At 42.7% G+C, this 15847-nt stretch overlaps 1 protein-coding gene and 1 long non-coding RNA gene across 6 annotated transcripts in view; one reads left to right on the top strand and one right to left on the bottom strand.

Moving 5' to 3' along the window:
* Positions 1–5219: 5219 nt before the first annotated feature.
* Positions 5220–10739, bottom strand: LOC142080275 (uncharacterized). Its single transcript, XR_012672922.1, has 3 exons — positions 10624–10739; positions 8640–10443; positions 5220–7876 (listed from the first exon to the last, which is right to left on the bottom strand). It is a non-coding gene; the product is annotated as an uncharacterized LOC142080275 (long non-coding RNA).
* Positions 10740–10856: 117 nt separating this feature from the next.
* Positions 10857–15847, top strand: part of CEP162 (centrosomal protein 162) — a 46627-nt gene continuing 41636 nt past the window's right edge. For all 5 annotated transcript variants that reach the window (XM_075145408.1, XM_075145410.1, XM_075145407.1 and 2 more), the window contains exons 1-3: positions 10857–11113; positions 12149–12234; positions 13067–13170. In XM_075145408.1, coding sequence (XP_075001509.1) covers positions 13111–13170 — 60 coding nt within the window. In that variant the 5' untranslated portion in view covers positions 10857–11113; positions 12149–12234; positions 13067–13110. The remainder of the gene's footprint in view (positions 11114–12148; positions 12235–13066; positions 13171–15847) is intronic.

Genomic DNA, 15847 nt, shown 5'->3' with positions numbered 1-15847 from the left:
CTGCACGCGGCCAGCTCTGCTGCCGCTGGTCCTCAGCTTTCCCATCGCTCGTGTTTGCTGGCTGGAGCCCGCGCAAGCAGGTGGAAGGGTAAACTCCGGTGACTTGCACATCCCACGGATATATTATCACAGAGGCTGGTTCAAAATGAAACGAGTAGCTTCCCGCGGTTGTGTGAAGCAAGTCTACTTGCCTCAAGTCACTACTGGTCAAGAAGAAGATTAAGAAGTGGTTTGGCTTCAATGTATTAGTACTTTCACAGAGACAAAATAGATTGCACTCCAGGGCTCTTTAATCTAGCAGAGGATGGTCTCACAAGTGGAAGGCTCAAGCCAAACACATTTAAGTGATGAATTAGATGGATTTTTAACCAAAGGAGTAATCATTATTACTGACCGGAACGAGTTACTAGGGTAAGCGATGTCTTTATGGCTGTTTTCCTAGAAGGCAGGTCACGGTCAAACAAGTTACCAGTCCCAGTACCACAATACTTCCAATGGACAGGACCACACGATGTGTAGTCACCTTCACTCTGTGTACTCCAGGAACCCACCGACCTGTGGATGCATCACTTACACTCCCCAGAACTGTAGGGAAATGACAGTCATGCCACTTCTTCCACTATGGGATCAACTGAGAAAAAAAACCCTTAATTTTTAGCAATTTGAGCAGCCATGCTCAGAAAAAACAGACTCATTTAAGGCATTTCCCACAGAGTGACCTCACTTTGAATATTCAGGCCACTTTTTGCAACTATTAATCTAATTTCAAGCCAACCTCTTTTTCAGAATATTTTGACTTCAACTCTTTTTTCTCCTATGATCAACTTGTCATGTCTAATTCCAGTTTCTAATATATGCCTCCTTGGTAGGCGTATAATCTTGGAACCTGGCCTGGAATTATCCAACCTAATTTTTGGCACCCAAGTTTCCTGCAGAATAGTTAATATAAATGGGCACCTCTTAAGCAATAATTCTTAGCTTTTTTTCCTCAGGTAGTTTGCCCCTTCACACAGAGACCATTGATACTGACGTTAAACATTTGTTTATATTTAGAATTACAGAAACATGTATTTCTCTTGCCCTCAAACCCTGTCCCCTTTGCATTCAAGACCTATATTTCATACTCAGTCCTTCTTTAAGGCTTTGCACCCAGCCTGTGCTCCATGCTATAGAGGTACAAGTCCGTGCTCACCTCTCCCGGTTCGTTCTCCATGAGCCAGGCAACCATTCACTCCTTGAGACAGGGGAGTACCTACACACAAGAGCATGTGCATGCACATATGTGTGTTCACGCACATGCACTCTTTTTAAATACGTGCAGCAGCTTTGCCTGCCTCTCTCCAGCAGATGACAGGGGAAATACTGATACTATATAAAAGCTGGGGGAGCAGAGGCAGGGAGAGGGGGTGGTACATACATGTATACATACATTTCTTCAAAGGAGAAGAGGAACAGTTAGTAGAATATATATATGTGTTTAAATGGGAAACGAGGGGCGAGAAACAAAGGAATGGCAGAGCTTATTTGTCAAAGGCCACAGAAGGCAGAGGACGCAGGCAAATTGGGTTTGTGGATATAGGAGAACTGGGGGCAGCTTCTGCAGTTCATGGGCAAGTGTGTATACATGTTGGGGCAAGGGAGAATCATGCTGTGAATAGAGGAAAACTTCTCCTGATCCTCTCTGGACACGTCCCGTGTGAGCCTGACAGCAGCTGGATCAGACAACTAACAGAAGATGAGGTCGGGCAAGAGCTATGGAACAGTCTTGGTTCACTGAACACTTCCCAAAGGCAGGAATCCAGTGTTAGGAGAGGTGCATTACAGTCCTTCAGAAGTCTAGTAAACAATCCGTCAGAGCCACTGAATGTCACCACTACTCCTAGAGATTTTCTGAAGCCTCTCTCAACGTTACACTAACAAAAGTGTGTGAAATTGTCTCTTTGGCCCTTGTACGCTTCCCTACAGCAGGCACCAGCAATATCAGCTGCTCAGAGAACGCACAGGTTTCTAAACATGTAGTTGATACCTTTTTCTTGTTCCTCTTTTTCCTGCAACATCCCTTTCACTCCACTTCATTGTTTAATACGTACCTTTTTTGGATTATTAACATTGGCCTCCAGGACAGCTAACTCTTGGCACATCAGTAAGAATGTGTATGGTAATCTGATTACACTCCAAGTCCCCTAAAAAGGCAAAAAAGCATCTGAGGGGATTATCAAAAGCTTCTAGGCAATGAAATATCTCAAGAAATCTGGCTTTACTCTCCTGGGTGTGGACTGTGGCTTGTATACATTTCTGAAATCAGGGGCAGGTGTCTGGGAATGCTACTGCAAAGAAAATACGCAGGGGGGTCTAATTCATATCACTTCACATGCTCTTCTGAATTTGCACCTCTTTCCATGTCCGACTATTGGGTGTTTTTTATCGCTTATTACGTTTTGAACTCGACACTGTGAAGATCAAATACGCAGCCAGTCATCAATTAAATTTCCAAAGCAAATACGTTGATACTCACAACACATATGTGTTGCAGGCATAAATGTTGGGGGGGGGGGTGTTGGTGTGTGTGTGCACATGTAGAAGGAACCGGGGGAATGGGCTGCTCACTTAACACACAAGTTTCCAAACATGTGGATTATACACTCTTCTTGTACCTCTTTTCCCCACATCATCTCTCTCACTCCAAATGCAGGCAGATACACATACACACACGTGCTCACCTTTGATATAAAATTGGGCCTGGCTCTTGCTGCGAATGTAATTTTCTTCTGCTCAATGGCTCTCTTGCGCTCTTCTGTAAGTGGTCTGAGGGGGCCACCAGGTAAGGAGAATTTTGGCCCACCTTGTTTTAAACCTCATCACACATTAGGGCCAGAAGCAGCAATAGCTTCTCATTGTAAATTGTGCCTGTTATTGTAATTTATCAGGATCAAACAGTTGCTGGCAGCCCTTTCCATAAGATCCGGTTGCAGTGTCTATATCAGCATCAAGCAAAATCAAACATGGCTTGTGAACAGAGGTTTAGCGATAAATAAATCACTCAGGAAGCTTTAGAGAAACAAGTCTTCACACACACCAGTGTTATGGTACTTGTCTTTATTTCTCTTCCAGCTTTCTTTTCTTTTCTTTTTTTAATTTGATTCACAGTGTTCGGATGACATGTGTTTTGCCTTATTCAGCCATTTGGAGTACAGGTGCATGACTGTGTTTTTGATGGAGTGTTGCTATTCTGGAGTGCTCCATCCAAAACACAATCCCACACATGTAATCCAAACTGCCGAAGATGAGTCAACCATCTTCCCGTTGCCATGATAATTAGACATTTTTTTTCATTCAAAGTTGCATAGTCTTTATTATTAGTTGCAGATGCCATGCTTAAACAATATTGTTGAATCTTAAAAGGCTTTCGCACCGGGCTATTTTATCCTTCAGAGTGGAGGAAATTAACAAAAAGCCCAAGCTTATCCAAACTTAAATTAAATCAAATCAAATATTATTACACTGCAAGAAAACAGTGACACCTAAATATCTTTAGTATACATGTAAAAATCGTAGCTTAATATTTATTAAGTAAATACAGCAGCTCACCAGGGTAAGTTTGTTGTAATTAAGGGATTCATGAAACAGCAGCTTCCAGTTTTACTAATCCACGCAGGCCACACATCTAAGTGTCTTTCCTTTGAAAACGTTTCATTTTCTTATCACATTAAGAAAATGACCACTTCCCAGAAGCCTGAAACAACAAAGAACCTCACTGGGTTTTAAATCCTTAAGCTAGGTATTATTTTCCAGACGAATGCTTGCAAAAGGCAGTTTTCACAGGTCTTAATATACACTGTCTGAACCTTGGGGCTGCTGGTGTTTATTTCTGGTACCTTAGGAGCTAATAGGCGATTAGTGGGGTAGATATGGAGAGAAAGAGAAGACACGGGAAAGCAGGTGTCATAGTCCTTCGAGGCTAAGCTTTAAGGACCATTTCAGTCCTCCGACAAGCCGATCTCTTGGTGGCATTTTTGGTACTAGGTGGGTGGCAGACAGACACCAAATGTTCAGCTGCTGGAAATCTCTAAGCAATGACAGGTCATATCCCTACCTAAAGCACTGCTTATGGGGGAAAAAAAAATTCTGCCTGTCCACACTTTAGAGTTTCAGAGTGGTGAGACTTTCCTTTCCATAGTATCTATTTGGCTGGCTTTTGTTTTCTGTAGACAAAAAATCAGTTTAGATTATCTTTATTTCCAGGTATGAAAAAATAAACCAAAAAGGAGGAGATGTGCTGGCTCCAGAAAGGTTGCTTTGCCTGGTGGAGAATGAGACCCCTCTGTCGAGTGCTACCAGCACAGGCAACAAAGGTGGCGTGCTATAAATGTGTTGTAGGTGAGGGATCTGCACCTAGCCGAAATGGCCCCAAGCAGCGCTGGGGATGTGGCAGCAGAGAAGGAGACCTCAGATTTCTCTGATTTCCCCATCCCCCGGCTCTGTACTAACAGCATCTGTACAAACAGCATGGGACGGGGGCCTGCATCTCCACGAGCGAGAGGATGACGAGTGAGACAGCTCCATTAAATCGACAAACACGTGAACTTGCTTCGCACAGAGAACAGACTTGTAATAGTCACCCTGTCCCCCGCATCGATACCGGTTAACACATCCCAGGGTTTTTGTCATTACGTGTGAATCTGAGTTCTGGGGGGTTTATTCCTTCACTGGCCAAAGACAAAAAAGGGTATCCCTATGCGCCCGTCTATCTTTTCTCCATTCATTGGGAAACAGAAACACGTTCATCTGGGCAGTCCATGGATCAGCTGAGGGAGCAGAACTTGTACGGGCAACAATTCCTGGCAAGGATCTGATTTTGGCCCCTTAGCTTTTGAGACCTGATGCTAAATGCCCTGTGCAGGAATGTTAAGATTGAACCTCACAGCACAGTTTCAAAGAAAATAAAAAATGTGGAGCAGATTAACTTAGGACGAAATTATAATGAGAAAAAAGCTTGAGGAAAAAGGTAATTGGGATAAATTTCACACTCCAGCTCTCCTGTCCAAATGTACACTGTAACTGCCTTTAGCCTGCTGAAAATGCCATAGAAATACCACTAACAAGCCGCTTGGTTCACAGGAATACTGTTTATAGCAGACATGAAGTCAGGAAAACTGTGGAACACATTATTGGTCAAAAAGTTAAATCAAACTCCTGGCAAATAAATTAATGGTCGTTCCCGATTTTCTTTCTAAAAACGTAGGCTAGTATACGGCAGAGTGAGTGATCCATTAACAAAGTAATGACCTTTCAAGCCAGAAGACAATCTTGTCCAGTACCTAACTGCTTAATGAAATTATTACCTCGGCAGCATAATTACAGCAAGCCTTTTGCCAGAAGCCACAAAGAGTCGAGTAGACCCTGCCCATCAAGCTTGAACTCTGGTGCTTACAGCTCCACGGCTCTGTTTCAGTGCAAAGAGCCATGCAAGCATGCTGAAGGCTCTCAGCCCGGCACGAGGGGCTGAACCACTGGAGCAATGCAAACTGGTATGGGATTAGCATTAGTTATCATACATGTATCCACCTGCCGCTATGGCCCACATCTGTCCCAGGGAAGACAGACCTAGAGCTACCGGAGAAATGCCGGCAGTTACACACAGGTAAAGAACAGGTTGGAGGGACTGCTCTCAGATGCCTCCATACGAGGAACAAGCACCACGTTGCGCAGCTGCAGCCATCGCTGGTGTGGGGCACGCTTAGGGGTGGGCTTCAAACAGGTAACGCCCCGGCCCCTAACAGAGACAAATCTCAACATTGTGGATGCCTAGCGACTTTGAAAACATTTCGACTGATTTTCCTGAGAAGATGCACAGATCTTTCTTTCTACTTCTTCATTTCAGCAGAGACTCCAACCCAAAATAAGCATCCCGCACTGAAAGTAGGGAAGTACGATCCTTGGCCAAGTGGGTGTTCCAGGCTCCCACCACTCCAGTAACAGATCATTTTTAAAGCAACCCCCAAAAAACCTGAAGACCTCCTGGTTGCACTAAACACAACAGTTTGATCCTTTTTCAGCCAGTAGGATAAAATGTGATGTTATGACTAGCTGTATTTTAAGGAGTAATCTCCCGTGGCAATCCTAAAGCTACCTTACTTTCAGAGGAAAATGTTGAAAACTGCAAATCTATCACTTAAGATCTTACGCTGTTTCTGTACCGACAAATGTAATTGCACTTGCCATACTGCGCTTTTTCAGATACTTATCTGCAGAGAAATGATGTTCCCCTAAATTAGCTTTTTAAGATAAACACACATGCATGTGCTGTTTATTGTACTTTAAAAATACAAAAAAAAAAAGTTGAGCACAGAGAAAATTCTTCAAACTGCATTTGGAGAGTGACCTAAGATGTGGGAAAGTTGTCTATTGCTTATGTTATTTTTTCACCCACTTTTGAGTGCTTTGAGGCTACATTTCCCCTGAGTTATGACAGATATTGCCACCCACCTTAGTTCTTCCTGCCTCTGCCCTAACAGAACCTCTTTGTTGTTTTATCTAATCAGATTCAGAGGTCCTGCTAGAGTTGGCTCTTTCAGACTGTTCAAAGCGGTTATATTTCTTATTTCCCAGGCTTCAGAAGAACTAAAAATAACCAAGTGAAACTCTGAAATGCAAAGCTAATATTCTTGCCAGCGTTAGGCAGATATGTTGTCAGGATTAACGAGAGATTTTACAGATCTGAAAAATCTGAATAAATCAGAACACTTAATTTTTCTTTGCTGAGTTTTCTGAGTTTAATCTTTCCTAAACCACTAAGAATTTTTTATAAAAATATTTACCTTAATTTTTTCTGAACTGAAGATATGTGGCGTGTCTTCACGCAAAGAGAAAAATTTATTATAAAACTTTCTGTATACAAAAGAGAATATTCATGACAGATGAGGGCTTGCAGTTCAAATGACTTTGGGGTGAAAGTGACCCGAGTTGTTTCTCCAGTCCCTGTGGATAGTAGGAGTTGTAGGTGTGTTGCCTGATGCCAAGTACTGAGAATTTTTACTGGCAAAGATGACCTGCAGTAGGCATAGGGCAGGATCGTTAGGCTAGTTCAAATGTGCTATGGTTGGTCACACCAGCCATATTTGTATCTATCTTTGCACAATAATTTTCCCAGGATTTCTCAAAAGTGAAAGCTCTTAATAGGAAGGATCCTGATCCACTGGCTGGATTATGCAGTAGAGCAATGTTTCCCAACAAGTTTATAGAGAATCGGGAATTGGAAGAAAAAGCAGTGTTAGACGTTGGCAAATGCACTTCTTTTAACTTGAGAGAGTGAGAAGCAGCTATAATTACTGACTGCAAACCTCCCCCATCTCGAAGGAAGTTTTAACTGCTCACATTTGCTGGCGGTAGCAGTTTTCTCTATGATGGAGAACTCCTGCAGCCAGGAATTACAGCAACTTTGCGCTCCCCCTCTTCCAAAGGAACTGAAAAGTTGGCAGCACAGGGCACAGCATTAACGCAATTAAACATTTACACAAATGAGCCAAAGGGAGGATCCATTTTCAAAAAGTCTGAGAAACACTGCATGCCTGCTGACTTCCTGAAACCGGGAAATGGCCAGCAACGTGACAGCCCAGCTTCCAAACTTGCAGCTCCGTTCAAGGGACGCAAACTTGAAGCAGAAATAAGACTAACGACCGGTCTAAGCCTCTGGAACAATTTGAAACACGACACAGAATTTAGTTCTCAGCTCATGGAGAAACTGCATGATGGAAAAGACCCAGCGGGTGAGATGCTAAACGGAGTTCAGGCTACCTACTGTAATGCAGTCAACCATAAATCTGGCCCTCGGGATCTGAGGACTATGGTTAATCAGTGGCGGAAAACAGAGTAAGACCTGTAGTGAAACAAAAGTGAAAGTATTAAAAATGATCTTTTAAACTGAAATTATAGTTAGGTGAACTATTCCATAACGAACCCTAATTTAACAATGCTAGACTACTGTTTTCTCTCGCAGGAAATACAGTTCCACATAATTTTTCCTTTTTCTGTGCAACTTGTACTTTTACAGAAGGCTTTTTCTCTTTCTGATGCGTATACTGGAAAGGATTTTTATTGCATAGTCACGTAAGGAAGTATTATCACAGTGGGCATGCACAGAGAATGCGGTTTTAACTTCTTAATTCACCACTGTTTGTTTGCTTTTCATTCAGTATGAAACTGTTAACCTTTAAAAAAACATAACCAAGAATATGGCTAAATATTTATTATCATAATCTCATATTTCACATATTTGCAAGTTCAGTACTGAAATACTATCTAACGCAATGCCTCAGCCAAAGTGGATGTGGCAGACGTTTTGTTTCTTTTTTATTTGATGTCTTTTTCCCCATTGACATTTATGGATGATATGAATCTGATATTAGATGTGCAAAAACAAAAGTATGGATATTTTATCCCTTTTAATTTTACTATTAATTGTCTGAAATTATTATACTAATACATGAAGCCTTATATTTTAGGAATCTGAAGGAAAAAAATGCGTTAAGCGTATACATGCCACGCATTTAAATGAGAAGCCAGTGACTAGAGCGGCAAAATCTGGTTTCATAGAAGTCAACAAAGGCTTCCCACCCATGTCAGCTGAGCCAGAATTTTACCTTATAATCTGTCCAGCTGGGGCTCTGTCCAGCAGGATCTATTTCAGAATTTGTGACCACCCTTCTGCTTTATTAGTATCGCCATGCAAATTGCCACGTTCCTGGCTGAAGTTCATGGCTAGCCCCGCTTTCCATTTTTTAAGCTCCACTGTTAAGAGCTCTTGAGAAAACTTCTCCAACTGGTTGGCATTAGAAGGAAATGAAAATCTTTTAAGTGGCTATTGTGCATGTCATTTGAATGCACTGGATGACATTTCAACACCAGGCAATGCCTCCTCTCCACCACAGTCATCAAGAGTGGTTTGGTTTTTTTTTTTTCCTTCCCATCTGGGCACTGAGGTTTCCAACAGCATTGATCCCTCCGCACATTTTTCTATACTTTGTACAAGCCTCTTTCTTTGAACATATTTCTGCAAACAGAAAGTCTTCAATGTGCAACAGTTTTTTAGCAGCTTGCAGGACTGAGCCCTTGATGTGATTATTTGATTATAGATGAAGTAAGTCTCATGATCAATGAATGATGTCACAGCTATCACTTTGAAGTTAACAGCAAAATTTGCATTGGCTTAAATCTGAGCAGGATCAAGGCATGCAGCATCAGACCGACATCCCTTAATTAATTTCCATATTTCTCTTTAAATGCTCATGCCTCACTCCATGCTTTTTCATGAGACGAGAGAAAAAAGCAAATGCTGGAAACTGATGTTTTCACCAGCAGTAGGCTGTCACGCTTAACAAATTGTTCTAGTATATTAGTTTACGTGGGCATCCTCTCCTTGATCAGCTCCCACATTTCCCATAGACAGCAGCAGAAGTTGCACACAAAGACAAAATAAATGACCCATACATTGCAAATGGAAATATAATACTCCATCTGCAGACAAAAGGCCTGACTGAAAGAAGCGCGGCAGCACCTTTAGCAAAATAATTCCTATAGACTTGGGTGGAAAATACAGAGCCCATATTTCTTTGCTTCTTTGAATTTAAACTATAAATTATACTTGCATAAAAAAATCTGGGATATATAAAGGCCATATTGGAAGCAGGGTCTTTATCTCTCAAGCTAACAGGAAATGAGAGACAGTAATAGGATTTTAACTAGTTTCTCACTTGCGATGAGTATCCGACACTCGCTGAAGAAAACTTCCTTTCAAAATCTTTTCATTCCAAGTCTGCTCAACAGAATGAAAACGTGTGTGTGCGCGCGCGCGCGCGAACAATGTTCATTTGTATTCCTAAGTGAGCTTGTTTTATTTTGCCATTTACTAAACGCTGGCGTAAAAATTCCTGAAGCAACGTGACTCTCACAACAAACACAACTGACAGACCCTGGCTGGAGAGCACATGCAAGCACAGACTGCAATTGTTCTGCGGTTATTTGAGAGACAGTGGTCAGGGAAACAGGGGTCATTAATTTCTCTGCATATTTTAAACATTTCCAGAGATGTGCTAAAAAGTATTAAAAGCACAGCTACGGCTGAAGCGTTAGAAAAGCTCTAGAAGGGGATTTCCGCCTAAGAGCGAGAGGGGGTGGTTTGGGTTTGAGCTTTGCGCTGGGGAAAGCACGGCACTTTTAACTCTTTCCGTCTTGCTTTGGCCAAAGATCAGCCGAACGACTTCTGAAGGAGCGCGCCCTGCAGAAAGTTGACGGCGAAATTCCGGCTGCAGGCGGCGACAGCCTTCGCCCCGCGAAGCCACGAAGCGGGGCGGTCCTCTGCGCGGAGCTGCCCTCGCCACCGAACGCGGAAACGAGTGGGATTCGGTTTTAATTCCCCCGCGTTACCCGCCGGCTCCTGCGCCGCTCCTGCAAGGCAGAAAAATGAAACGGAGCCAAAGCCGCCTCCCGTATCCCGGCTCCCGCCGCCCAGTGCAGCCCCGGCCGCCGGGGGGAGGTGGCCAGCGGACCCCCAGCCCGTCCCCTCGGGGGGACGGAGCAGCCCCCGGGGCCGCACCGGCCCTCCCCGCCAAGCCCCCTCTCGCTCACAGGCAGGCCTCGCTGGGTCGGCGGGCAGCGGCCGGGGGCTGCGTTATCCCGGCGTGACCTCTCACGGTGGAAGCGGCGAGCGGCGGCGGCGCCGCCCGGCCCCTCTCCCCACCGCCGGTCTCCCCCGGCGCTGCCCGCCCGCCGCCCAGCAGGGGGCGCCGCTCGGCACGCCCGGCGCGCGCCGCCGCCGCGCGTCACCGCGCGGCGACTTCCGCCTCCAGCCGCGCGGGCCGGGCCGGGCCGAGGCGAGGCGACCTTTGCCACGGTAGTAATGGCTGGTGGGGACCGTTCTCTCCCGTCACGTGTCTTCCGCGCGCGTCGGCGGCGGAGGGGCGGGGGAGAGGAAAGCCGGTGGATTTGCCGGAATCACGTGATACACCACCCCGCGGTCAGTTTTGGCGGGCGGTACGGTGGCCGGGAGGGTTTCCTAGGCAACCGCGCCGCGCCGCCGGGAGGCAGCCATGGCCGAGAGGGGCTCGAGGCGGCCCAGGTACGCGCCCGGCGCCCCGAGGCAGGGCAGCGGGCGAGCCGCCCCTCCTCAGGGCAGCGCTTGGCTCTGAGCCGCTTCCTCTCCCGTCCCCCGCCACTTTCCGGAGCGTCCCCTCGGGCCGCGGAGCCGAGCCCTGCCCGCCGGCTCGGCCTGGCGGTGCCCCTTCGGGGGCTGCTCTTCTCCCTCCTCCCGCCCGGCCGCCCGTCTCCCGGGGGCCGTCGCACCCTGTCGCCAGCGCTCGCTAGGCCCAGGGCGGCAAAGGACGGGGCTGGAGGAGGGCCGCGGAGCCGCGGCTGGGGTTGGGAGGAGCACGGCCCGCTGGCCCCAGGGCTGCTGCCCGGCCGCCGCCGTCTCCCAGCTCTGCGTGTGCCGAAGCCGGAGGAGGAGGATTAGGTCACGGCTGGTCCTAGCCCTGGGATGATTAAAAGATTACATGAAATTGCGTTGGGCTGTATAAGCTTTCCTTGATCCCTGTGGCTTAGCCATACCTTCCCAAAACTTCTGCTTTCTGGCCTGTGTTATAGCGTATATCCCAGCAAGTGACTTTCAAAGTCATTAGTGAGCCTCCTATTCTAAATGTAGGGCTGTAAAGTATATTTGCTAAGGGTACAAAACCCTGTAATCTTCTGTTTGTAATCTTGTATTATAGAAATTGTCTGGCATATTTGTTGTCCTTTTGAAAAATAAAATTTTATATTGTTAGTTTTTATAAAAGCTGTAATTATAAGATAGACAGAAGTACAGATAATGACAGAAGAATCTTTTTCTGGCAAGGCTGCAATTAAGTATTCTCCATTAGCTGAAGTAGTTGGCACAGCTAGTAAACTGTTAAAGCATCCAGTGTTCAGCATCTAGTGTTCTTTGATGTAAAAGTATAAAAGGATACTGGATTATGTGTGTCATGAGAGGTAACATTCTTAATCTTCTTACCATGTTTTCAGAGATATTGTCCAAGTGCTTACAGAAGGATCTCTTATTCGATTCAAAGTCTGGATAGTCTGCTGTAACTTTTTTTTTTTTTTTTAACTGCTAAAGCCAAAGTATCGGGTGGTCTATGGATGAATAAGGAGTGAAAGCAGGAAGCAGTTGTCACAACTTGCCTGTCAGAATCAATTTACTAGGTAGGTAACAGTCCCGTGTACTGAGAATGCTCCATATTGGGAGAAGTTTTATTTAATGGTAAAAGCATTTCTGCAAATATTTAGCTCTTTTATGTTTACATAGCACTTCTCAGCCTGGAAGATACTAGAGTCGTTTAATGCTGCTATACATATGCAGTTTTAAAGGTAGCCATATGTGTTAAGCAGTGTGATACACAAAAGCTTTGTAGCGTTTTGAGTGTGGAGCATATTTTATACCTGAGAAGTCAACACAGACTTTCAGGAGTGGGAGGGGGGCAAGTGCCATTGGCTTTCTGTGTCAGGGCAGATCAAACCAAATGTTGTCCTCTAATCTTAAAGACTTTCATGCATTTATTGTTTACTGAGTCGTAAGCACAGCGGAGACGATGAAACAAAACTTATAATGCCAGATGTCTCCAGTTTTGGAGAAGAAACATAGAAAGGAATTAAAAGCCCTTAAAGTGGATGGGAAGTATTACTGCAGTGGATTCTTGTTTGATCATTGACAAAATGCTTAATTGTGGGTAGCTAAGAGAGCTGTCTTTTGAAGAAAAATGTAAAAATGGTGATTTATTTATCCCTCAAAGTTTAAATGCTGAAACTTGTTGTTTTGGAAATGAGTAATTTGATTATAGGGAATTTGGGTAATCCAGGTATGTTTGCACTGATTGTCTTGTTCAGTAAATAATTTACATTAGGAGTGGGAGGAATTAAATGTGGCATCTCTTGAGATTTTTTTTTTCTTATAGCTCTCTATGAAAGCAGCAAATCACTAGGCTACTGCTATTTTCAGAATGCTTTTAATTAACTTTATCTTTGTTTTAAATCTTAGTTCTTAAACTCAGTTGTTTGGAAGGTAACATCCAGTTGCAGATTATGGCGCATCGATTTTCAAAAGAAGAATTAGATGAGCAGTTTGAAGAGTTTCTGAAAGAGGTATGTTTCAGAGCAAGGTCACATCCCTTTTCCCTATTAAAATACAGGGGGAAAATTGAGTATGAAAGAATATGAAATGGAAGATGCAGCTGTGCTTTTTTCACATAATTCACATAGCTGTCTTACATATGGATCTTTGCAAGGTCTTCGCTTCATTGTTAAACTTAATTCATACTATTTTGCTGTATTGAAATCAAGAGAACAGTTTTGTGATTAAGTAAATATTTTGTTGCTGCTAGGTTATATCTTCAGAAAGAGCCCTTGCTTCTTGATTTTTGTTTCAATTTAATTGTGTGTGTTATTTAGTAGCAGAAGCATCAAACTGATATATAATTGAAAATGAAATTAAAAACTTTTCCTGTATGTAGGCACAAGCTATGTTTTACTGAATTCTATTTAAAAATTCTTGTATTAATGCTAACAAAATGAAGTATGTTGTAGTGATTAGAAAATGTTGATTTGATTCCTTTTATTCCTCATGGTGCTTGATGATTTTGAGTACGGGCAAAATCATGCAAGTCTGTGGGTTATAGCTTAAGCTAACAATTATCGGACGTGGTCAAAATGCCCTAACTTGGTATGTTTTTTTCACTGCATATAGACCTGCAGTTTCAGAATTTGCCCTCTGATCTATCAGACACATAGAGTGGTAAACCTAAGATATAAATACCGCATACATAAGGCCTTTACTAGATTCTATTGCTGTGTATAAGTGTTGCTAATGATGGCAGAGAATATTCTTGGCGTCTCTGTTATGTGTAATGTATGCTTAAAGATGTAGAGGCTGTGCTACCATTTAATTACTTGTGAAAAATATAGGTGCTAGATTCTATAAAAATTGCACTTTGTACTGTGTAGTAAAGATCTGTAGTAACCAGAGGCTTCTTTTTCAAGACAATTTTGGCTTTCCCACGTAGATCTGTAACTCTGCTTTGACCATGCAGCTTGTGAGGTGTTTTTACAGATACAGAATAAATGTAACTTCACTGAGCAATACTAAATTGAGAGAATAGAAAACCAAAATGCCATCTGAAAATTAAGCTTCCCAAATAACTTAAAGGTAGATTTTGGCCTTTAATTTGATGATGTAATTGAGTTAACATTCTTAAATTCACTGAAATTATTAATGTTAGTAAAAATAGAAAGTTAGGCTCTGCATTTATGTCAAAAGTTCTTTACTTACTATTGTTATGAAGGGAGTTGCTCTGAGGAAGAGAGAGGAGGTTTATGCTTTTATTTATTTTGCGCATCTGACAAAAATCTGCGTATGATTGCTTCTAGTATTTTGTTCCTCATTTGACATGTTCTTCTTGCTCCTCATCTATGGTCCACATTGAGAATGCTCGAGTTAGAAAAAAAACAAAATAGCTGTATTGAATTATTCTAAGTGGTATTTGGCATGTTCCAGAGAATGTAACTTTTAACAACTCATGTCTTAATTGTTTTTTATTGTTTCAAACTAAAACTGTTTGTAAAGTGTTTAAACTTGCTTAAACACATATACTGCCAATTCAGTCATTAAAAAAATGCATTATTTTATGTTTTGCCAGCTAGATACAGACCCAAATAACAATGACATTATCTACTCTCTGTTATGCTTGCATCTTCTGTTGTATCATTCCCTTTGCTTTTGTTTTTTATAAAAAGTATGCAGGCTTTTAATGTTGAAAAATGAGAAACTGGTGTGCTTCATTGTTTGAAATCGCTGTGTAGGTGATGTTTGTGTTGAGAGTATAATGGCGGGGGGGAGGGAATAGCAAAACTGTTTCTTAGTAGCTTGAGGAACACAATATCTTTTAAGCAAATCTTTCAGAGAAGAAATGGAGCAGGATGGTTTTTCCCTTTTAAATAACTCATAGTTAGTGAAGCGGCCTTTGTTTGGGGGAAGGATTGTATGTATGTTTGTGATTAAAACATATAAAGTTAAAGAAAGACTGTAGATACAGTTGGATGATGCAGGTCTAATATGAGGATTAAACTAAAGTCTTTTGGCATATGCACTATCAGTGAAGAGGATTTTCTAGGCTTTTATCATTATACAGAAGGAAACACAAATGTCTGCCTGGTCACACTTATTCCCAACCCCTTGCCAGAACGGCCTGTTGTCATCCATAATTCTTCTCTTCCTCCTCCATCGTCTGTGTGCCTTCCACTCCCCACCACCGGTATCTTACTTTAGCGTACTTCCCCTATTGTCACTTTAATTGACGTATCATCTGTCATAGTGGTATAGCTCCTGAGTTTTCTGAGTGTCAGCTGTGAAGTTCCCTTGGGACATGCAATGTGAGGAGCTCTTTCTAATACACAGTGCTTCAACTAATTGCTTTTTTTGATGACACTTCAAGCAAAGCAAAGTTAGGGAAAAGCCATTGTCTGCTTCTAGTCTTTTAGGTTGACTTTTGTTCTACTTGATATTCATGGATAGCTGAGAAGGAAGACTTTCAAAAGGAAAGGCTATACCATCTTTATTAGAAAATCTGTAGAATAGTACCTGGAAGAGTAACACTACACATTAAACCATGTTTGAAATACATTTTTTTATTTTTATTAAAAGATCAAATATGTTAAAATATTATTTTGTACTAAAAAGATAATAGGAGTAGACTTGTTTTATTGAAAAAGACTTGTTTTATGAAATAATTAGGACAATTGGTCATGAAAGTCTGGGTTTTTTAGA

The sequence above is a fragment of the Calonectris borealis genome, chromosome 3 (genome assembly GCF_964195595.1).
Source record: "Calonectris borealis chromosome 3, bCalBor7.hap1.2, whole genome shotgun sequence".
NCBI classification, from domain to species: Eukaryota; Metazoa; Chordata; class Aves; order Procellariiformes; family Procellariidae; genus Calonectris; species Calonectris borealis.
This window is presented reverse-complemented; position numbering and strand designations above follow the sequence as displayed.